The following is a 22,225-nucleotide window of genomic DNA, read 5'->3' as shown; positions in this document are numbered from 1 at the left end:
TTTATGTAAACATTCAATGAAAAATAAACATTCAATTTCTAGTCTTTTTTACACGTAGTAAGTTTCAATAACTCCATACCATTACATATCGACATTCAAGGAGCAAAGATGAGACGTCGTTGTGTGGTAGAACTGATAGAAAATCGCAAACAACAACAATCGCCGGTGGGGAGAAGCCATTTTTCCATTGACTGGAAGCCTGCTTTATTTATTGTAGGTTACAAAAAATAAAGAAAATGGCGGCATTGTTGTTGTTATCGATTTTCTATCAGTTCTCACCACACAACGACGTCTCATCTTTGCTGCTTGAATGTCGGTATGTAATGGTATGGAGTTATTGAAACTTACTACGTGTAAAAAAGACTAGAAATTGAATGTTTATTTTTAAGCCTCGAAAGTTGCACTGGGTGCCTTTAACCTTCTCATTTTAGGATTGGGCATAAAATGTGTTACGTGTGTTGAGTGTGCTTTGGTGAAACACAAGAAGTTTGTACAATTCTAAATGTATGAACAGACCTCCGTCCTCCACATCGCTCACCTCAGGCCAGGCAGGGGGCTACTCAATGGGCTGTAAAATGCAACAGGGTACTGGGAAAGAGCTGTGTGGTTGCGGGATGATCCATGCGCTGCGTGGATCAGCTCATGCATGAGGGGCAGAGATTGGCTGCATGCTGTCCACTGTGAGTTCCTCTGGAGCAAGTGCACTGCTGTGTCACAGGAAAAGGTGTAATGTGTCTGTATGATTACAGTATTCATGTCTCAATGATTACTGTGCTATGTGTCTGTATGTTCACTGCATGTTGCAGAGCTTGCTGGATTGGCAAAAAACGGAAGGGAATCACAGAGGTTGTTGAATGGTAAACCACACTTTATGAATAGAAAATCCTATGAGAAATCCTTTTGTTGGGCTATTCTGTTGTGCTAAACTATGCTGGTGGGACTTAATGTACTCGTGTTAGTTAACAAAATGTAAAATTCAGATTTTCCTCCTAAAAAACAGCTAAAGCCATGCTATTGGGCACCAGTGGTTAAGGATTATGTACATTTTTATATTGGTTTAATTGGTTAGCTGTCACTATGTTGTCTGTACTGTCTGCAGACAACATAGTGGCTACAGTGGGCCTCTGGGCCAATGGCTATTAAGAGAAGTTACAGGACATTAAGAACTATGTTGGACCGGTGTGGTCGCAAAGAGAAGGAAAATGTTAACTAACCATCTTTCCAATGGTAAGGCAGCAGAAAGGAACAAATTAGCTGTTTTAAGAAGTACGCGGCACTCTTTTTTGTTTGACCTCAATTAGGCCCTTCGTAAAAGGTGAAGGGCCTAACCAAGAAAAATATGTTTTCAGGAAGAGGTTCTGTGCGAGAGGTTCACGACCGACGCAGAGTTGCCCGATTAAAATAACCTTCACAAGAAGATCTTTTAATGTTCCTTATTCTTCACACGCAACTTCCCTTCTATGGGCATTTGAAATGCCCCGAAAAAAGCTGCATATCAAGAGTGCCGTCATAATGGCCATTTGCCAGGTTAGTTTCGGTAGAGGAAGTTACAACAATTTTTGTGCCATGTCCTATTTTGTCATTTGTATATGGGATTGTTTCGTAATCAATAGCCATTCATCATCCCTGGAATAATGTAGGCTAATAAAACACACGAGAGAGTGTTGGACCTAAATTCCTTTTGTCTATTCAAATTACTTGACAAGAACTATTGTAATAATTTACATTTACAGCATGCACAGGTAATCTTTAAAGAGACCACATTGAGGTCATGCTTACTGGTAACTTGGTGCGCTGCCTCTCTGTTATTGGGCCACTTAGGTGCATGTTGACTCCAGAGGACAAGGTGGGTGCCGTGGTCCAGTTGTACCGAAGTGGCCTTCAGTTTGGCGGGTGGCCAGCGGACCCCGTGGGATCATCTTGGTTGGCTGCTTTGAATGAGACCTCTCTCTGTCTCCCCTCCCTTTCTCTTCACACACACACACACACACGCACGCACAAGCAAATGCAGGTAAATTTGAGAAGTGTCCTTAACCGCGGATTTGAAAGCTTAATAAACTATTCAAAAAGCCCTGGGGGTGGGGGAAAGCACAGGGAACTATCCATAATTGTTTAATTGTATTAACTTTGAAATTGGATTTAGTTCTCCTTTTCCCTGCTGCTCTCAAATTACTTGACGATAATAGACGGTTGTTTGAGAGAAACACGGAGGGTTGGATTAGGAAAGGAAACAAGGTAGGCAATATGGCTTGAAACAGATGCAAACACAAACAAATCAAATAAATACTCCTGAACTCTTTTGGGCCCCCTCACGGATTACGGGCTGTGACCAAACCATCATAACCGTCTCCCTGGATTCACTTAATTTAAACATCCGTTGCAAATACCATTTGACACAACTTGGCAAATTATATTCTACCTAGTTGCGCTCACACGAATAGCACGAAGAATATACACAACGAAATGATTAGTTTGATTGGTAAGTTACCGATGTCTTGGTGAAACCTGGACGGAAACTAAACGGTTTGAAATCGATTTCGTCCTTTAAACCGAGATAGGCCTACATTGCAAAAGTCAGTGACTATCTCAGGTGAATTAATTTAGACCCGTTTGATGGAATGCAGCTCTAGGCTGGTGGTACACCTCGTTGATGACTCTTCACTCCACATCACTGATAAGTGCCAGTGTCCTTCACCTTTCAGACCGCCTGCATACCTCCATGTCCCCCCACCTTCAACCCCCCTCATTGTCCCTCGTGTACAAAAAATAAAAACGTTCAGGTGTAATACACCACGTACGTAGCGTGTAGTTTTACTAACGTTAAATTACAGGCAACTGAGATTTTGGGGTTAAAGTAGGCCTAGTTGCACAGGTAGGACTAGGGCTTAATTTTGCTTTGGATGGTTGTTTAAACCATGCCCGAGATAAGAGTGCCTGCATAGACAATAGGCCCATTGTTACCAGGATGAAACGCAATCCTCAGCAAGCAAGGAGCCCTTTCTAGACTGGTCAAATGTTTGTATGGCATCTGTGGCAGTGTTTAAGGATAATTGGGGCAAGCAGGTGAATTCCATTGCAACAAATGCCATTCAGGTAGGCTAGTGAGTCATTGGTCATGGCAATTTAGTTAACATTTCCTTGAAAGTGAGCCAAGTTGATAACTTAGGCCTGCAAATTAATGACCCATGGCATTTGAATGCAATTTGATACAAAATTAAACTTCCAAGTGGGAGAGGCAGAATTCAGCAAAGACTTTTAAGCCACGCTGGGACAAAGACATTGGAACTGAATCAGATGAAGTGGAACCACTACAATAAAGCAGCGTAGTAGTCAACTAAAATGCTGCCTAGCCGTCATTAGAGCTGTATGCGCCAGGCCCATGCCTGTAGGAGAGTCCCTCAAAAAGCAATACTTGCAACACAAGTGTAAGAGACAATCTTTTTATTGTACAGACAATTGCTTTATTAACAAAGTTCTAAAAGCACGGCATATTAATTATGATCCAAGATCTGATACATTTGCGATACAAATATAGAGGCATTTATCAGTGTATACAAATATGATTAAGGAGTAATAATTTCCACAATGCGCCTCCAACAACATCGTTGATATCACAGGCACGGGCGACTTTACATTTAGCCTACTCTAGTCCATGACGATCGTACAGACACGCAACAATATCAAACAAAACAGCTGATCCATCCAAGTCCAACTCTGTTGTCGAGGCTACTTAGTTGGTTTAAAACCCAAAAACAAAAAGGTTCGCAGACCTTAAAACAAATAACTTTCCCCGGGGGAGGTTGGTTCGTTCATGGACGCACCTGCTCCAGTGATGTTGCCCATGCTGCCTCTGGTGTTAGGCCTTGCAGTGCGTTTAGTGCTGGACAATCGGTTTCATGATAGAATTAGCAACGCCCGTAAAAGAGAAAGGCCGTCATCACGGTTGGGAGCAGCAAAGAAGCGCTCGACCGCACGCCCTCTCCCGCGACACTAGTGCCGTTGCCCGGTTTGGTTGAATTGGTGGAGTAGGTAGCGCTTGTTAGTAGTTCAGTCGGTTTCGCTGTTGATTCAGTCGCTTTCGGTTTTTCTTCTGCACCTACCAGCTGAAAAAGTAAATAGGAAAAGTTGGTCATTGGGAGGGTGCGTGTCACAAATTTGTCTTTGACGCATTTCTCGACAAATTGTTTGGAGGTAAGAACACTTTTATTTGAACTGCCAGTATTATACAAAAATATCTAGGCCTATTAGCTCCAGTTTTATAAAGCAAGTTAAAATTATTGAAACTTGCAAAAGTTGCATAAATCAGCACTTCATGAGAATATTAAGCTAGGTGTAGAATACAAATAGGCCCGTTGAAATTTTGATTCCTTAAAGCAACAACATTAACTGAACTTTAAATGATGTCCGATTAAAATCAAGTGACAATGGAATAAAATGTTGAAGGACAGTTGTAAAAATCTCACCATTGATGCAAAATTCAGAGCAAATAGGAATCCAACGAGAAAAGTGGCCAATTTATTCATATTCGCGGTATTCCTGTAAACTGCTGTGCTTCGTTGGCCGTGCAGTGTCGCTTATCTTCAGGAAGGGAATGACTGATGTGCGGTCGAACGACCCTTTATAGGGCTGGCGCTACGTCATCAAACCACCTGTTCCATCTTAAGACATTAACGCAAAATCGCCAATTACATTTTGTCAGTTGTTATTAATTTGGACTTTAATTAATTTGCTCTTACTTTTTTTTTTTTACTAACAATTACATTTTTAGGCCTTCATTTACAAAAAATATGTAACAAAAATTAAGATCTATGCCTTTTGTATAATCCGCATTGCGCTGGTCATTAACACGAATTAAGTTAACTATAACGTTGAATATAGTCTTTAAAATAACAACATAGAAAGAAAGAAATATGTGATTATTTTATCTTGATTAAAAGTAAAGTAAACAAAAATCCAATGTATTAGAGTTGATAAATGTATAATGTAAGGGGAAAGGGAGACCTCTTGTGGTAATTGAAGGCACTCAAAAAGCGTTTCTAAATGTAGTCCTTCGTGAGCTTCCGTAGGTGTCCCCTGGTGTTTCTTCCGGGATAAACACATAAGAGGTCGACATCAAACGGTACTTCCACTTAGGCAACTCTACCACCTAAATAAACGGGGGCATTGATTTATTTTGACATACATCGGACAATTTGGCTACTTCCCCACCAGATGTTGCTGTGCCGGACTTCGGCGGTAAGCCAGTCGATTGCTAGATGGGGGTCAACTGCACGCCGAAGAGGCGCTGTGCTCCATCCTGCACTCTCCTTCAACTATCGCAGCTGTCAAAGTGTCAGCTCAACCGAAGGCGAAACACAGCCGGTGGATGCCGGCTCTTCACAGGGACAGTACCGGGATAGTGTGCTACTTCCCTGCACCGATTTCCCAATAAAACTAACCGGACAAAAGCTTCTTGATCGGGAACTTGAGATTCAGCGGGTAAGAAAATCTCTTGCCTAGTAGAATGTCGCTCTGTGTCATTCCTTCACTCTGCTCTTGAATGTATTGCGTTCTGTTAATAGTAAATACTTCCATTTACTTTGTTGTCACATAGCAATCCTCCAAATGGTCCCCATTCCCTGTTCATATGAATGCTTTGTGCAGATGTGTGGGTTTGCAGAGCTCTACTCCTGGCAAAGAGAGAGGAAGGCGAAGAAGGAGTTTTGTCTCCACGACGGACCCCCCTATGCCAACGGAGACCCCCACGTTGGACATGCACTCAATAAGGTGATCTCTCCAGGGTGTTTGCTGGCTGTTTAAACTCCTTAACCCTACCCAATGCCTGGTTATTATTGAGAATGGTGAACTAAATGATAGTAGCCTCAGGGAAATTAGTACTGAATCATACAGTTACACGTTCTGACCGAATTTCATGATGAAGTCGCCCTTTTCTTTGGTTCATCCATAGATATTGAAGGACATCCGTAATCGGTTTGAGATGCTGAGGGGCCGGCAGGTGCACTACGTGCCTGGGTGGGACTGCCACGGCATGCCCATCGAGCTGAAGGCCCTTGGGGAGTTGGGCCCAAGCAGCCTCAGTGCCCTGCAGATCAGACAGAAAGGTCAGCCAAAAGGAGAGGGCTGAACGGTGGTGGGCTGTGGGAAAAAGACATCTATTCTTCTCTTTACTTTTTTTTGGATGATGTAATTATGAAGAATGTTTGCATTCAAATGTAGTTGCCACGCATGTAAACGGGTCTTGACGGGTCGAATCATGCATATTATTTTCATAATCAATGTGCATGGAAAAGTTGTAAAAACGTAAGGTCATAATATCATTGTGTTGCTAGATGCTAATACAGTACCGTAGTTCTGCACTAGCTCTACCCTAGCCCTGGCTCTGAGAAGACCAGTTGAAACATCCTGTCCTGTCGACCAGCCTCCAACACGCCAACCTCCTATGAAAAGTGTGTGCAAAGGTTTCAAAATGGACACCATTTAGACTGGCCTGTGGAAATACCCCCATGGGAAAGTTTCATCCACTCGCGCAAATGAATTCCTCTAACATGACGGGACACTAGACCTATCTCTGCCCCTTGCGCTATTTAGAATCCAGGCCCCAGCCCTGAGCCGTCTCCCTCAAAAGAGTTGTGCAGCAACAGCATCACCCCTAGATCAGAGAAAACCCTAGCTATGAAGCACTACCTTTAGTCGCAATTCATATTATTCGGTCTCCTCCCTCCAGCCCGACAGTTTGCAGAGAGGGCGATCGCCCGCCAGAAGGCTGCCTTCCAGCGCTGGGGGGTCATGGCTGACTGGGACAAGTGCTACTACACATTTGACGGGGCGTACGAGGCGGCACAGCTCAAGGTGTTCCAGGAGATGCACAGCAAGGTAGCTGGTGGCGGGTGTTTGGGATGGATTGTATCATGTTATGTTTGACTGGTGGTTGGTTGTCTCCCAACAGCCGATTTGAGCTCTTTTCAGGTTTTCGAGTAATCCTTTGATAGTTTGTTGAGCGTCCTTCTGTTTGGAGTTTTGATCGGATCAGGGGATGGTGTTACCTCTGCATTACTGTGGAGTCGGAGTGCATTTGTACACACACCAGAACATGGGTGTATTCTGACTGTCTCTCTGGGTCGTCCAACAGGGGCTGATCTACCAGGACTACAAGCCAGTCTTCTGGTCTCCGTCCTCCAGGTACAGAAGCAGCGACAAATAAATCCTACCTTTTTATGAACCAAAGAGCTTTTTTGTCTGGCATCTATCAAACTGTGTTGCTCAGCCAAAGGCAAAGTCCATTACTCGCTGCCTTTTGACTGATTTGGTCATCCTCCTCCTAGAACGGCCCTGGCTGAGGCAGAGCTAGAGTATAACCCTGAGCACGTCAGCAGAGCCATCTACACCACATTCCCTCTGGACGCACTACCAGCCAAACTGGCCTCCGAAGCCGGTATATCACGTCAATCTCCTCCATTTTTACTGTATTTTTATTTCTTGCATTTACGTTCATTAATAATGCTATGTGCGTGTTCACATGGTGTGTCTATTGCAGAGGACATGAAGGGTGTGTCTGTGCTGGTCTGGACCACCCAGCCTTGGACTATTCCAGCCAATCAGGCTGTGTGCTACATGCCCAATGCCCAGTAGGTAGCACACGCTGAGGTCTAACATCATACAGACATACAACCTTTTCCAACCTACACTCGTCGTACAGTGAAAACAGATACAGGTCATCAAGGAGCATCATGCGAAGCGAATAGGCACTTTGCTTAAGGATGCCTACAGATGGCCTCCAGAAGCAGTGAACGTGAACGTGAACATGATGATGTGTCCTCATTAAGTCTGACATTCGCTCTTTGGTAACTAACCTCCTGGTTGTGCTTGTGGTTCTGAAGGTACTCGGTTCTGAAGAGGGCCGACAGCGGCCAGCTGCTCCTGGTGGCAACCGAGCGTGCTGCGGGCCTGGCAGCGCTGCTCGGCACCGAGCTGGAGAGCAAGGGCACCTTTACAGGTGAGGTCACCAAGCGCGGAACCTATGGCGCTACTCACAGGTTGAAGAACGTTCTCGGGTGTAATACACACAGCCATGTCAACCCAATCTCTCTCTCTCTCTCTCTCTCTCTCTCTCTCTCTCTCTCTCTCTCTCTCTCTCTCTCTCTCTCTCTCTCTCTCTCTCTCTCTCTCTCTCTCTCTCTCTCTCTCTCTCTCTCTCTCTCTCTCTCTCTCTCTCTCTCTCTCTCTCTCTCTCTCTCTCTCTCTCTCTTCTGAAGGTTCTGAACTGGAGGGTGGGATCTGCAGGCACCCAACAATTCCCGGTAAGGAAGTGCCCCTGTTGCCGGCCAATCACGTGACCATGGGCAAAGGAACGGGATTGGTCCACACGGCACCGGCCCATGGCATGGAGGACTTCAGCGTGGCGTCACACTTCAAATTGAGCGTGGTACGTTCCTGAGCTTGGGACTCTCGCTCTGTCATGTGAAACAAAACATTTTGGGTTTGAGTTTAAATAAAATTTAACTAAGCTGAGTTTTGCCATTATTTTATTAACAAAGTTCAAAAAGGTTCACAAAAGAACATTCAAATATTCTGTACCTAAATTTGAATAATTTAGGTACAATCATCAATAATCAATTTTTATTTATCCTCTACTTTGTATATTATGATTCATTACCCAAGAGAAATAGGATATTGGAACTTTTAAATAGCATTTTGTCATGTGACATTTACAAAAAATTATTTTGAAAGAGCACTAGAAGTAAAAGAACAACCGTGATTATACTACTGAAGGTGCAGCAAATGGCTTGCTTTCACCTTATAGTGTGTGTGTGTGTGTGTGTGTGTGTGTGTGTGTGTGTGTGTGTGTGTGTGTGTGTGTGTGTGTGTGTGTGTGTGTGTGTGTGTGTGTGTGTGTGTGTGTGTGTGTGTGTCACAGGAGTGTATAGTGGACGAGGAGGGCAGGTTCACTGAGTTGGCCGGCCCTGAGCTGGCCAACCTGCATGCCATGGACGAGGGCACAGAAAAAGGTAAAGACATGGGCTCCGGTGCACTGGTTCCTCAGCAGACTCTGCTACAGTAGTCTGAACGTGTGCGTATGGACCCGTCCCCCCCACAGTGATCTGCATGCTGAAGGAGTCTGGCGCCCTGGTGAGGGAGGAGCCATGCGTGCACAGCTACCCGTACGACTGGCGCACCAAGAAGCCCGTCATCATCCGGCCCAGTAAGCAGTGGTTCATCAACACGGCCTCGCTGAAGGACAAGGCTAAGGTAACGTGGGGGTGGGTCAGAGCTCCCTGGAGCTGGGAGGGCCAGGAGAGAGTAAAGGGGAGGAGCGTGGCCGTTTTAGGTTTTATCATCTGGCTCTGGGGTCACTCGGTTGGAGTCTCTCTTTCGCCGTGGTGATGTGACGGTCATATTGTTTGATGTTGGGATTTTTTGGTTTTGTCATTGATTGAGAAGATGTGCTCTAGAATGTAGCACACCATACAATAGGAAATATTTTAGAGGGGGGGGGGGGGGGGGGGGCTGTTAGAACAGCAGGTTTTATTTTGGTGTGAATATTTAATTTCCCCTTTCATGTATGGCTGCTCGATTATGGGATGAATCATAATGTAGATAATTTTGGTCAATATTGAAATCATGATTATTTTTGAGTTTGAAAACATGTATTTATTCAGCATGTCTCTCCCAAAAAAAATCGTTAGAAATATACACAAAATGGTCAAATAGAAAAGTTTTTCCAATCTAAAATAATATACAGATATCTATCCAGCTGTTGTGCCCTTTCTATAAAACATAAAATAAATAATAATAATCGAAAAACTTTGTTATCGTTTGATGCTTAAATCGAAATCGAGATCAAAATTTGATTAATCGCCCTGCCCTACTTTCATGTATTTAATGCGAGTTATTCCCCAAGATTAAACCAGTATTGAAAGTTATGTAAAAATAGTCAATGATCTCAGACTTGCCACTGACTTAAACAAATTCTCAATCCTTATTTTCTTAGATTTGAGTGCGGCATTCCGCACCATTAGACATTCTAATGCACCGCCTTGCAAAGTGGGTTTGTCTCTCTGGAAATGTTCTAAATTGGTTTCAAACCTACATTACTGGCAGAGATTTTTATGTTAGTCTAGGAGATCATGTATCTGTAAAACATGACGTGTCTTTTGGTGTGGCCCACCAAAAGACAGAACTCATAAGGAACTCTGTTGCTAGACTTTTAACAAAGACCAAGAAGAGGGAGCCCATAACCCCTGTCTTGGCCCTCCCCTCATTCCTCTATATATGCTTCCGTTAGGAAACATCATGAGTCAGCATAATGTAAACTTCCACAGCTATGCAGATGACACCCAACTATATATTTCTGAGTAACCAGCCAACCTAGAGGGCCTTTCCTCCCTTACGGCATGCCTAACAGACAGACAGCTTATTTCACCTGAGAAACATTGCCAAAGTGCGCCCCCTTTAACGCAACAAGACGCAGGAAAAGAAATCCTGCCTTTATCACCAGTAGGTTAGACTACTGCAATGCGCTATTTTCTGGTTTTCCAAAAAAACATATTAAGAACTTAGAACTCATAAGGAACTCTGTTGCTAGACTTTTAACAAAGACCAAGAAGAGGGAGCCCATAACCCCTGTGTTGGCTGAACTGCACTTGCTCCCTGTCTCGTATAGACGATGATTTTTAAGGTTATGTTAATTAGTTATAAGGCTCTAAATGGCACAGCACCTTCATATATCTCTGAGCTTTTAAAAACCTATCAACCGCAAAGGAACCTTAGATCTTCCGACGCCAATTTTTTAGCTATACCCAAAGTGCTCCACAAGCAAAGCAGAGAAGCTGCCTTTATCCATTATGCACCAAAGCTTTGGAACACCCTACCTCTGTACATCAAGCAGGCGAGCTCAGTGGATATCTTTAAAATAGATCTAAAAACATACCTATATATGAGAGCGTTTAGCAACGGAGGACGGGTTGGGTAATTTTGGGCGGACTGTTGCTTAGTGGATCCATAGCAGCCAGAGCAATAAAGGAGAAGCCCAGAGAACACTAACTGTCCACCCACATCGGCTTCTGCCATGTACGATTGTCCAGAAGCGAATGCGGCCAAATACTACTGTTAGATGGTCCACTTGTCTTGTGTTATCTTGTTGTGACCCTATTGCATACTACAGCTCAACAGCCAGAAGTGAGTCTAGGTTCTGCTCAAGGTTCGACTCTTCTAAGTCTAGGTTCTGCTCAAGGTTTCTTCAATGAGTATGGGAATTTTTCCTTGCCCCTGTTGCCATATGGCGTGCTTATAGGGAGCAAAGAATTAAGGGTTGAGCTTAAATGTTTGTATACTACTAATATTCTCTCCTTTATTATTGTGTTAAATGTTCCTGATTGTGTTAAATCTTCTAAAATGTAAAGCACTTTGAGCTGCATTCTGTGTATGAAAGGTGCTATGCAAATAAAGTTTTATCATCATTATGAATAGGCTTTGCCCTAGCATACTGTGACATTGTCATTTTTATTGACCCTTTTTCGAAAGAAACACTTTTTTGAAAAGATCACTAGAAGTTGAAACCTTTAACTCTTGATTTTAAGGGTATTTACAAAATGCCTTGTACTTGACACAGTGTGTGTGTGTGTGTGTGTGTGTGTGTGTGTGTGTGTGTGTGTGTGTGTGTGTGTGTGTGTGTGTGTGTGTGTGTGTGTGTGTGTGTGTGTGTGTGTGTGTGTGTGTGTGTGTGTGTGTGTGTGCGCGCGCGCGTGTCCCCTGCCACATGCAGGAGGTGCTGCAGAAGGTGCGCGTGATGCCAGAGTCGGCCCGGGGAGGCCTTCTCTCCATGCTGGACAGGAGGACCTACTGGTGCATCTCCAGGCAGAGGAGCTGGGGCGTCCCCATTCCCGTCTTCTACCATAAAGACACGGGGGAGGCACTCATCAACAAGTCAGTGTGCACACACACAACACACACCACACACACAAACTCTAGCAATATCCTGAACAACATGCAGACTCCTATAACGTTGCTAACTAACATAAGTCACGTCTGCCTACCGCAGCTGGCGTCTCTAACCCTGTCCTTGCCTGGTCCCTGACAGACACACTGTGTCCCACATATCGACCCTCTTCAAAGAGAAGGGCAGTGACTGTTGGTGGGAGCTGCCACTGGAGTCCCTCCTGCCGCCAGAGGTCCTTAAGAAGGTAAACATCCATGTGGCGGCCGTCGCTGTATCGTGCTAAATGGCCATGGGCACGTGAGTGTGTGTGTGATGGGGAAACCCCCTTTTGACTGGGTTTTATTGTCCAGTCCAAAGCAGGCCCAGTGGAGGACTATGTTCGTGGAGAGGACGTACTGGACATCTGGTTTGACAGCGGTGCGTCGTGGGCCGCTGTGCTAGAAGGTAAAACCTCCTAGCTAAATTTGTGTCGCCGTTTTGGTCCGGTGCCAACAAACATAAAGAAAGCGGCCTATTTACAGATAAAAAAAATTGTATTTCGGATTTGAGGAAAAATAGATGCATTTATTTTGGTCTCTCTTGTTCAAAGCATTCACACTGTACTTAGAATCTCTGGAGTTCTTGGTCCATGGATTGTAATTAAATGGCCTGTTTACTTAGAAGATTGGCCAGCTAGACGTGCTTAATCCTGTTTCGCTAGCTTCTGTGTTAGCGAAATCTCCTTAGACTTTTGAAAAGTAAACAACTGCAGCCCCTGGGAACTTCAGATTAACGCTGGAGCGTTGTCAGCGGTTTGTGTTCATTAGCCAAATGGCCGGTGCTTGTTTGAATCAAACAGTGTTGTTTCTGATATTGATTGGCTCCTTTGCTGGATGCGCACTTCAACAAAACCGTGCTTTGCAGTCTCGCCATGTTATGAGATCTCGTCTCTGTTTTCTAAAAGATCCTTTGTATAATAATTAATGTGATCCCTTTTCTGAGATTGGCAAGGTTTTCTCTTCCTTTAAGTAATGCTTTTTGTAAGGACCAGCCCAACAGAATGGTTGTTGTCCTCTCTTTAGAAGGGACGGAGGAAGAGGAGGACCGCTCGGAGGAGCCCGAGTCACGTCTGAGCTGGCTCCGCGCCTCCCTGCTCAAACCCCCAGGTTCATAACCAGCGGCTCTCCTCTCTCTGAGCCTGCACGAGGGATTTGTTAATCGCTCCTCCGTCCATCCTCGGCTTCCCTTTCCGACTCTGATGCGGAGCACCTGCTTCGTGCCTGCGTCTTTCCGCTGTGTGTTTGCTTGGTCATGTGCACAAGGCAGGGCTGTTTTCCCTGGCCAGTGTCAATGGAGTTCAGCGCATTTGCCTGTCCTTCTCAGGTCTCCATCTCGACATTGCGTCCTGCTGACCTCTCTTAGACCTCACTTTCTCCCTCTCTCTGCCCCTGTCTCTCTCACCATTTATACAAACAAGATGTTGATAAACTGCATGACTTTGAGGTTTGAGGTATTTGTTTGTTGCCCCCCCCCCCCCCCCCCGAGAAACAACAAGCCCTTACACCGCCTCCCAACCAACACATACATTAACACATAATTTATTGAAGTTGCTTTATTATCCCACTTTTTTTAATAATCTCAGTAAACACTTGTAAACACCCCCCCCTTCTCCCTCCACAGCTGGCTGCGGGCATGGCCTCTTTCTCTCTTCCTGGTCTTCCTAAACTCTTTCTGTCCTCAATTTCTTCCTTGCCCTGAAAGGAGCGGACGAATTGCCCCCCCCCCCCCCCCCCCCCCCCCCCTGACTTTCTCCTTGCTTCGGCTGCTGTCCATGTAGAATTGGATTCTTCTAATAGTGTCCGTCTCCGTCGTCCGTGTAGAGCCGGAGCCGCGGGCCGACATGTATGTGGAGGGCAAGGATCAGATCGGGGGCTGGTTCCAGTCCTCTCTGCTCACCAGCGTGGCTGTCCGCAACAAAGCGCCCTACAAGTCAGTACCGACATCGTGTGTGTGTGTGTGTGTGTGTGTGTGTGTGTGTGTGTGTGTGTGTGTGTGTGTGTGTGTGTGTGTGTGTGTGTGTGTGTGTGTGTGTGTGTGTGTGTGTGTGTGTGTGTGTGTGTCAGGGATGGCAATTAACACCCGCCACACGCCATTTGCGGGTGGATTTGTATGGTGGCGGGTGAATTGTGTCACTTCACCCGCCACTGTGTCGGGTAATACTTTCCAGTCAGGTCAGATCAAATTTGCATATTGAATACATTCGTCATACGGCGCTGCACAGTTCCACAACCATTACTGTCAACATCCGGCCCCCTTCTTCTTCTACGCCTCTCTTGCTGAACTGCGACTGTCAACATCCGGGATAATATACCGGTAACAGGGCTCTCAAGTCTCACGCATTCGGAGTGAGACACACGCAATTCGGAAGAAGACGATGGGTGGGTCGCATAGACGTCGTCATCGTCTTGCCGTCCCTCCCCGTTCTGTGATTGGTTCCCCATCTCAGGCGAAAATCGGATCCATGGAATCCAGGCTGCCTCGCAGCACGAAATGAAATCGCGCACAAGGCAGCATGGCTATAGCCAGGCTATTTCAGAGGCGGGACACGTTCAGAAATCCATTCATAAATTAACAGACGTGACTGTGACGTGAATTGTCTGGCTGGCTGAAATTTGAGAGGGGTTCCGGAGGTGTCCATGGTAAGATTTGTGTAACCAACGAGAGAGAGGTATGATCAGTTAAGAATGACGAAGGAGAAGTGTATGGAAGTAAATCTGTGCCATCGGATTTTGAAAATAAAAAGCCATTGAACTCTAAGCACTGAATATTTATGCATTGAAATAACGTATCTGGATTTGAATTTCAACGTAATCAACGTCCCCACGTTGATGTTTTTGACGTTAAATCTTTGATTTTGAATTTTTAACATTGAAAAATAAAGCTGAATAGGAGTTCAAATCCAAATACGTTATTTAAGTGCATTAATATTCAGTGCTTAGAGTTCAATGGCTTTTTATTTTCAAAATCCGATGGCACAGATTTACTACCATAGAAGTGACTCAAACATTTTGTGGTTGAGAGGGCATATCGGTTTCCACCATATGTTTCTACAGGAAAAAATCGGTGTGGGGGTGGGGGAATCTAGAGCGGTTCTCCACATGAAGAAATATTCAGTTTCTATTGTCATACCAAATGGATGTGTTCAACAAAGAAACAAGGAATTGAAGGCTACTTACAATAGGCCTAGGCTACAATCATGTCCCCTGATTGCAGCAATGTTCCACTTTCAGCTGGAATTCACCGGTACATCAAAACCATGTGTCTTCTTTAGATTTCAGTTTCCTTTTATTTATTCACACAGTTCAGCAGCGGCATTCATTCAGAATCAGAGCCCACATTAAAGCTGCATTTAGGGAGACTATCACTATCCAGCCGAATAATAGATGCGCTACAAATGGTTTTGTATATAGCAGTCAGGAACATGGGCATAGTTATGGAAGTGCTGGTGTTAGAAAACAAAGTTGACGGGAATTAAAGTGCTGCACATCGCCTTTACAAATGTAGATTATTCATCACAAGAATTTTAATTCAGAAATCGAATAGGCTAATGAACTCTGAATTGTGAGATAAAATTCAGCATTCTGATAATAAAGTCAGAATACTTGGATGAAATCTGAATTCTGATAATTAAATCCAGCATTAAAGGTTCATTTAAGAAGGTTCTCACCAGTCATTTGTCGCCTGGTCGTGGTGTTTTAAAGTTTTTTTTTAAAGTAATTCACTAGTCGTAGCGCGAAATAATTTGCAGTGTCAGAATTCTGAGAATTTTCAACTCAGTTCCTTGGTAGAACCCACTTACAGTAAAAATCACTTCTGATGGAAAAAAATATTAAAAATATATATAGCGTATAAAAAGTGGCTTGTAAAAAAGATGAGTGGCTGGTGGGCAAAAAAAGTTAATCGTGTGTGTGTGTGTGTGTGTGTGTGTGTGTGTGTGTGTGTGTGTGTGTGTGTGTGTGTGTGTGTGTGTGTGTGTGTGTGTGTGTGTGTGTGTGTGTGTGTGTGTGTGTGTGTGTGTGCAAATCTAATGTCGTTAAAACGTATAAATCCCTGGTTATTATTAGCATTGTTATAGGTTACCAACAGCGACTACAAATCTCTTCTGCCCTCAAGTGGACAACAAGGGTATCGCATAGCACCACACAGAAACCTCATCCTGTCTGTGCTTGTAGGTCCCTGGTGGTTCATGGCTTTGCTGTCAGCGAGAAGGGGGAGAAGATGTCCAAGTCCCTGGGCAACGTGGTGGACCCCCAGGTGGTCATCAACGGAGGAACGGTTGGTATTGGGAGGGAAAGACAGGCCGCTGACTGTGACCATTAGGGAAAGTCGGTCCCCGTTACGTCCCTATTAACCTGAATCCATCCTTTAAAATACAATATAAGGCTATATATGTTCAGATACCAAAAAAGTGTCCTGAATAATATTGTTATTGCTTTTTTTATTTTTAAATAACAATTTTCGTTGTGCAATTTGTATTTTGGAATAATTTAAACTTTGGCAATGCTTGAATACAGACTACAATACAGAATACAGTATATAGTATAATAAACTGTACTTTATGCTGTAGTGTTAGTTTATGTTGACCTGTGCATACCAGACATAGCTAAATTGAGCACAGCCATTATAATAATTGTTATTTTACTTTTTGTATTGTATGGTTAGATGTCAATATTGTGACTCTTTTACATTTTAAAATGTTCATTAACTGCCTTTTTTCTACACATATTTTAATCTAATATATATATATATTCAATAATCTCAATTTTGCATTTACCTCAAATTCTTTCACTCTTTCTCGCTCTGTCTCTGTCTGTCTTTCTCTCTGTCTCTCTCAATATTGTTTTTGTCTCTGTATATGTGTCTTTGTCTCTCAGGACCCCACCACTCCGGCCTATGGAGCGGACGCGCTGCGCTGGTGGGTGGCTGAGTCCAACGTGTTCTCAGAGGTGCAGATCGGCCCGACAGCGCTGCGGTCGGCCAGAGACAGCATCAACAAGGTGCCCCTCGGCCTCACCCAGGAGAGGGCTTCATTCTCCTCTCTAGCAGCAAAAGCCACAATGATTCAATGGTCGTTTTTGGTTTTTTGAAGTCAAACATGCACCAGTGATGACGGCAATGAGCCGCAATTCGAAATTGGAAACCTGAGTTTCATAATGCATAATATTATATGTTGTATGATCAAAGTTATAACGGTTTCTCTGGAAAGTGCAGCACTACTACCTCAAGAGGATATTTAAAGAGCGAGGATTAGGGTTTAATCATTACGATAACTAGAAGTGGCAATTTTCCTCCTCTTTCTCTCCCAGTTGAGGAACACCCTGAAGTTCCTGCTGGGGAACCTGCAGGGCTTTGACCCCCGGACGCACGCCGTGGACCCCAAAGAGATGCAATACCTGGACCAGTACATGCTGCACCTGCTCCGCGGCTACAGCATCAAGGTGTGGGCCATTCATTATCTAGTCGCATTCTTCCATTTATCCGCAGAGTCTTCAGTTTGGGAGAATGGGTTGAATTGGGTTACATGTCATTGAGGAGCAGGTAGGGGTGCTTTAAGTTAGGTTCCAGACACCAGGGATCGAAGCCAGTGCAGTTTTGTCTTGGAGCACCAACTCAGCCAGTACACTACGCTATCACCCCCACCTATTCATATGATGCTTTTCTAATGGTAAGATGTGCATGTGTGTTTGTGTTCATGCTTATAACGGTGCTCGTGTGATGCAGGTGACGGATGCCTACAGTGAGTTTGACGCGGGCAGGGCTATTCGAGTCCTGCAGGCGTTCATCAACAGGGACCTGTCCAGCTTCTACTTCAGCATCATCAAAGACAGGTGAGCAACAGTAACAGGCTCCTCTAATCAAAGACAAAGAAAAAATCTCTGGCAGTTTTAGAGATGTTTGAACACTTATGTTGCACAGCTGTTAACCCTTCTGCAGCACTTTTAAAGTCTCTCCAATAGCTCCAATCATCTAGGCAAGGAGCTGGGAGCTCCTTGCGTAGATGGGAGCTCACCCTGTCTCTCTATGATCTCCACCAGGAGAAGTCCAATGCATTGGCAAAAGCGAGGACTTCTTTCTTATACAGTGTTGTCAGGATGCTTAGAACAGCTCTGCCCCCCCAATAAAACCATAGTACTGGTTAACCAGATGGTAAACCATCGATGAACCTCCTCAGGATGTCATAAAGGGGGTCGTAGCCGTGCCTTATCAGTTGGAGCCCTTGCTCCTCGACCTTCCCAAGGGGGTCAAGAAAACGGGCACATCCCAATAAAAGGCAGCTAGAGTGTGAAAGTATAATTTTCCCATTACAGGGGCAAGGGGACAATGGCAAGCATAACATCTCATTGTTTGTGTGTATACGCACCCTTTCCCTCTCTCTCCCTCCCCCTCTCTCCCTCCCCCTCTCTCCCTATCTCCCTATCCCCCTCTCCCCCACTCTCCCCCACTCTCCCTCTCCCCCACTCTCCCCCACTCTCCCTCTCCCCCTCTCTCTCTCTCCCTCCCTCCCTCCCTCCCTCTCCCTCTCCCTCTTCCCCCCTCCCCCTCTCAGGCTGTACTGCGAGCCAGAAGGCTCGTTGGGCCGGCGCTCGTGTCAGACGGTCCTGGAGGAGGTTCTAGACGGGCTGACCCGCTCCATCGCTCCCATCCTGCCCCATCTGGCCGAAGAGGTCTACCTGCACGCCCCCGGACATGACGGTATGTGGCTCTGTGTGCGTGTATGGCTGTTTGAGGGCAGTCTATAGCCGTTGATGTGTTTGCATTGCTGTTTGACTACTCTTTAAATAGGTCAATGCATTACCATTATTAACATGCATTGTTTTCTATGGTGATATATTTGCGTTAGCTAAAGATAAACGCTAGGTTTAGGCTCTAATCTCTAATGTGTGTCTGTGTCTGTGTCTGTGTCTGGTTATGTGTGTGTGTCTGTGTGTGTCTGTGTGTGTGTGTGCGTTGCCACGCAGAGGGCGAGACCCTGTTCCGTAGCGGCTGGGTCAAGAGCAGCTCGGTGTGGCGGCGGCCGGGATTGGAGGAGGCGGTGGAGGGGGCGTGTGCCATCAGGGACTCCTTCCTGTCCTCCATCCCGGGCAAGAACGCGGCGCAGTACGACCTGACGGTGGCCATCGAGCCCGGCCTGCTGTTTGAGCTCATGGAGGTGAGGGGCACGGGGCAGAGGGGACGGTGTGCGTCGGGGAACAGGGTGTGTAAAGGAGTGCAGTGCATAGAGAGTGGGAATTCTATTGGGTAGAAATACCAGTTTAATGTGGTAGAAAAATGAAAGCTAATTGGTAGTTTGGGGTTCAAATTGTTGTAATGTAGAGCTGAAAAGAGAGTAATGGTTGTTCTAAGCGCCATTGGCTAAGCTGCTTTGTATAAACTTGACTCATTTATTTCAAACTTTAAACCTGGGCATGGGGAATTAGCCTCACAAAAAAACAGTGCGCTCACGAATCTTTGGCGTGGGAACCATCCTAACATCCTCGTCCCCCCCCGTCCCCCCCCCCCTCCCTCCCCAGTCTCTCCAGGAGGAGCCCACCGCCACCTGCTCCCAGCTGACCGAGCTGATGATGTCAGCACGGACCACCCTGACCAGCTCTTTGCCCCGGGACCTGCCCGCTGACACCCTGCTGGCCTCGGGTAGCTTCCTCATCAACCTGGAGGGTAACTACTTCATAATCAACAAACATCAGCTGATTCACTGTATGTGGCCCTTAATATGTGTGAGCAGTAAGATGATAAGCCACACACACACGCACGCTGCACGTACCCACAAAGGCACATCTTGTCCCTCAGAGTCGGATGTGGTCATGATTATAGGGCGTATTCACACCAGGAAAGTCCTTTAGTTCTCTCTCTTTGGTCCGGTCCAAAATACCAGCATACTTTTTACGTCCAAAGTTACGTTCACATTTCAAGCGAACCGCACCAGGGTTAGTTTGGAAGCGAACCGAGACCACCTCTCCGGCTGGGTCTTGGCCTGACTGTTCGATGGTTTGTATTCACACCAGCCCAATAGTTCCACACCAGCGATTTTTTGGGGGGGGGTTTGGTTCAAACCAAACAAGGCAGGTATGAATATGCCCATAGATTTAAATTGTATTAAGTATATGACAATGCAAATACAAGCAATACACAAGGAATCGACACCTCAAACACTTGTTGGAATCTACTAAAGCTATAAAGCTACACGCACACGAAATGAGTGCTGAAGCACTCGGTTGATTGTCTTGGTCCTTTATCATAACATGAAGTGCTTACAGTTTCATAAAGGCCAATTTATTGTTGGCTCTGCTCTTCCCGGTCTTTAGAGTGTGATAACTTGTGTCAGGTCTCTTGGCTTGAGCTAATTGAGCTCATTTAAAGGGGCCCTATTATACCACCAGGTGTGATCGTGATCAGCCATTACAAGCATTTTGAAGATCTGCTTCTCCTGTGTTTTACTGACATCTCAAGGGGGCAATGGCTAATCACACTCACACCTGGTGGAACAATATCATCCCTTTAATGCCGGGCTCCGGTCATTTATGGACATTTTACATCATTTTATAGCTTTTATCAATCAACTGGGAAAGCGGAACACATATCAACCCTCAATCCTCCACTGTGTATGTCTCTCTCCCTTTCTCTCTCTCTCTGCGTCCAGGGGGCGTGATCCGAGAGGACAGCGCCTTCAGCATCGCGGCGGTGCCCACCTCGGCCGCCCGCTGCCCCCGCTGCCGCCGCTACACCTCGGACACACCCGACTGCCTCTGTCCCAGGTGCCAGTCGGTTCTCTCTGTGGCAGCCTGACCGGACCCCGTCACCATGACTACCAACCAAAACCAAGGCCGGTCGATGGTGCCATGCTCGGCCATATTTGTAGGTTCTCGTTAGCAGAGTGGCCCTCCTTCAAATATTGGGGTTTGGTTGCACCTTATTTAGTTCCCGACACTCTGAAAGACTCCAATTGGGATAGAGAAGTGCCCTTATAATCTCATCTTCCCTATTTGGTGAATGACCAACTGCTAGCACTCGGCTGAACAGAAGGAGGCATGGTATCACTAGTATAGCAAGAGAATGGCTTCATGCTGACATTTTACTTTGGATGGATCGAATGATTTTACAGGGAATGTTTCTTTTAGTTATTTTTTAGCACCGAGATGATCGTTGTTCTTCTGGAGCATTCAGCTCTACTCTTCATTGAACTATTGCTGCATGCAAAACCATGTATAAAGTCCAGGGAGAAGTTCAGGATTGACAATATGGTTTTCAGGATAATTCTTGTGTGTTTGTATGTATGTGAGTGCGTATTGGAGACGGAGGGAAATCTAGGGGAAGGCGGAATGTTTTTTTTTTTATGTATTCATGTTTACGACCGGAGATTCAGTGTAAAGACCTAAAAGAGGAGATAATGCTACATGTACCAATGTCCTTGTTGAATAATTTCCCTTGTAAATGCAAACCCTTTGTATGATATTTCTTTCCTGTACCCATAAAATAAATATCTATGGAAGTAAGATCCTGCAACATTGCAGAGAAAAGGTAGAGAATTCATTGATTTCTGTATGGAATCGCCATTAAGATCCTTCAGCTACTGAAAGAAAAGTTCTGTGAGAATATCTGTTCTGGTTGACTGCGCACATTTCTGTAGTAGATCTAGATTAGTATCGGTCCCAGCTAATTTCTGACTCTCTTCCCTGATCGGTTCAAGAAATCCATCTTGCCTTTAATCACAGATGCAAGAAATTAAACACAAAAAAAAAGAATGAGGGAGGCGACTTTATGGGTTTAGTTTAAAATCTTGTCTCTTATCTATTGACATAAGTTTTTATAATATAGAAAAAATAATTCCCAAATCAATGAAAAGGTTAGTAATGTCAAGTATGAAACAACGTTTATACCATGGTATATATGTCAAGGTGATTACTCAATTCTGATTGGCTGGAAGGGTGTTGATTAATTTCAGATAAAAGCACGTCTGACGTTGTCTAATTAACCGTATCACTGCTCTCATGATTAATCGTGTCACGTGTGTGTGGTTTAAAATCGGTTGCCCTTTCACACTTTGCAGGCAGCCATATAAAATTCACAAAATTATCAAAACATTGTTTTCTACAAACTTTCTATGGTTTAACACGTCTCTATGTTTTAAGTTCATGCTTTTTTTTGGTCAAAGCCATGTGGCTTTCTGGGATATTGATTCTAAACCTATTTGTATATGGTCTGGGTAAAGGTTAGAAGTTAAGAAACTGGGGAAGCGGCTCAAATCTCATTCCA

At 44.9% G+C, this 22,225-nt stretch overlaps 1 protein-coding gene and 1 long non-coding RNA gene across 3 annotated transcripts; one reads left to right on the top strand and one right to left on the bottom strand.

Annotated features, from left to right (window-relative positions):
• Window positions 1-3,424: 3,424 nt before the first annotated feature.
• LOC115543619 (uncharacterized) lies at window positions 3,425-4,967 on the bottom strand. The gene is made up of 2 exons (XR_003976730.1): window positions 4,464-4,967; window positions 3,425-4,103 (listed from the first exon to the last, which is right to left on the bottom strand). It is a non-coding gene; the product is annotated as an uncharacterized LOC115543619 (long non-coding RNA).
• A 117-nt stretch (window positions 4,968-5,084) lies between these two features.
• iars2 (isoleucyl-tRNA synthetase 2, mitochondrial) lies at window positions 5,085-21,493 on the top strand. Of its 2 annotated transcripts, XM_030356036.1 has the most exons (24): window positions 5,085-5,478; window positions 5,644-5,766; window positions 5,948-6,101; window positions 6,725-6,873; window positions 7,130-7,179; window positions 7,323-7,432; window positions 7,535-7,625; window positions 7,878-7,993; window positions 8,253-8,422; window positions 8,915-9,005; window positions 9,095-9,246; window positions 11,762-11,922; window positions 12,077-12,179; window positions 12,286-12,379; window positions 12,997-13,080; window positions 13,795-13,903; window positions 16,147-16,249; window positions 16,849-16,971; window positions 17,281-17,412; window positions 17,696-17,802; window positions 18,522-18,667; window positions 18,934-19,124; window positions 19,486-19,630; window positions 20,613-21,493. In XM_030356036.1, exons 1-24 carry the CDS (start codon window positions 5,212-5,214, stop codon window positions 20,756-20,758), a joined length of 3,117 nt encoding a protein of 1,038 aa, XP_030211896.1. In that variant the 5' UTR covers window positions 5,085-5,211; the 3' UTR covers window positions 20,759-21,493. The 2 variants fall into 2 exon arrangements, with proteins under 2 accessions (XP_030211896.1, XP_030211897.1); XM_030356037.1 differs by lacking the exon at window positions 12,997-13,080.
• Window positions 21,494-22,225: the final 732 nt, after the last annotated feature.

Source organism: Gadus morhua, chromosome 5, assembly GCF_902167405.1.
Source record: "Gadus morhua chromosome 5, gadMor3.0, whole genome shotgun sequence".
NCBI lineage: Eukaryota > Metazoa > Chordata > Actinopteri > Gadiformes > Gadidae > Gadus > Gadus morhua.
This window is presented reverse-complemented; position numbering and strand designations above follow the sequence as displayed.

Excerpts from the sequence above, each read along its gene's own strand:
- iars2 (XM_030356036.1), top strand. The coding sequence starts at position 5,212 with ATGTTGCTGTGCCGGACTTCGGCGGTAAGCCAGTCGATTGCTAGATGG. Across the intron at positions 8,423-8,914 it reads CACACTTCAAATTGAGCGTG|GAGTGTATAGTGGACGAGGA; the intron begins GTACGTTCCTGA and ends TGTGTGTCACAG. Across the intron at positions 16,250-16,848 it reads TGGTCATCAACGGAGGAACG|GACCCCACCACTCCGGCCTA; the intron begins GTTGGTATTGGG and ends TTTGTCTCTCAG.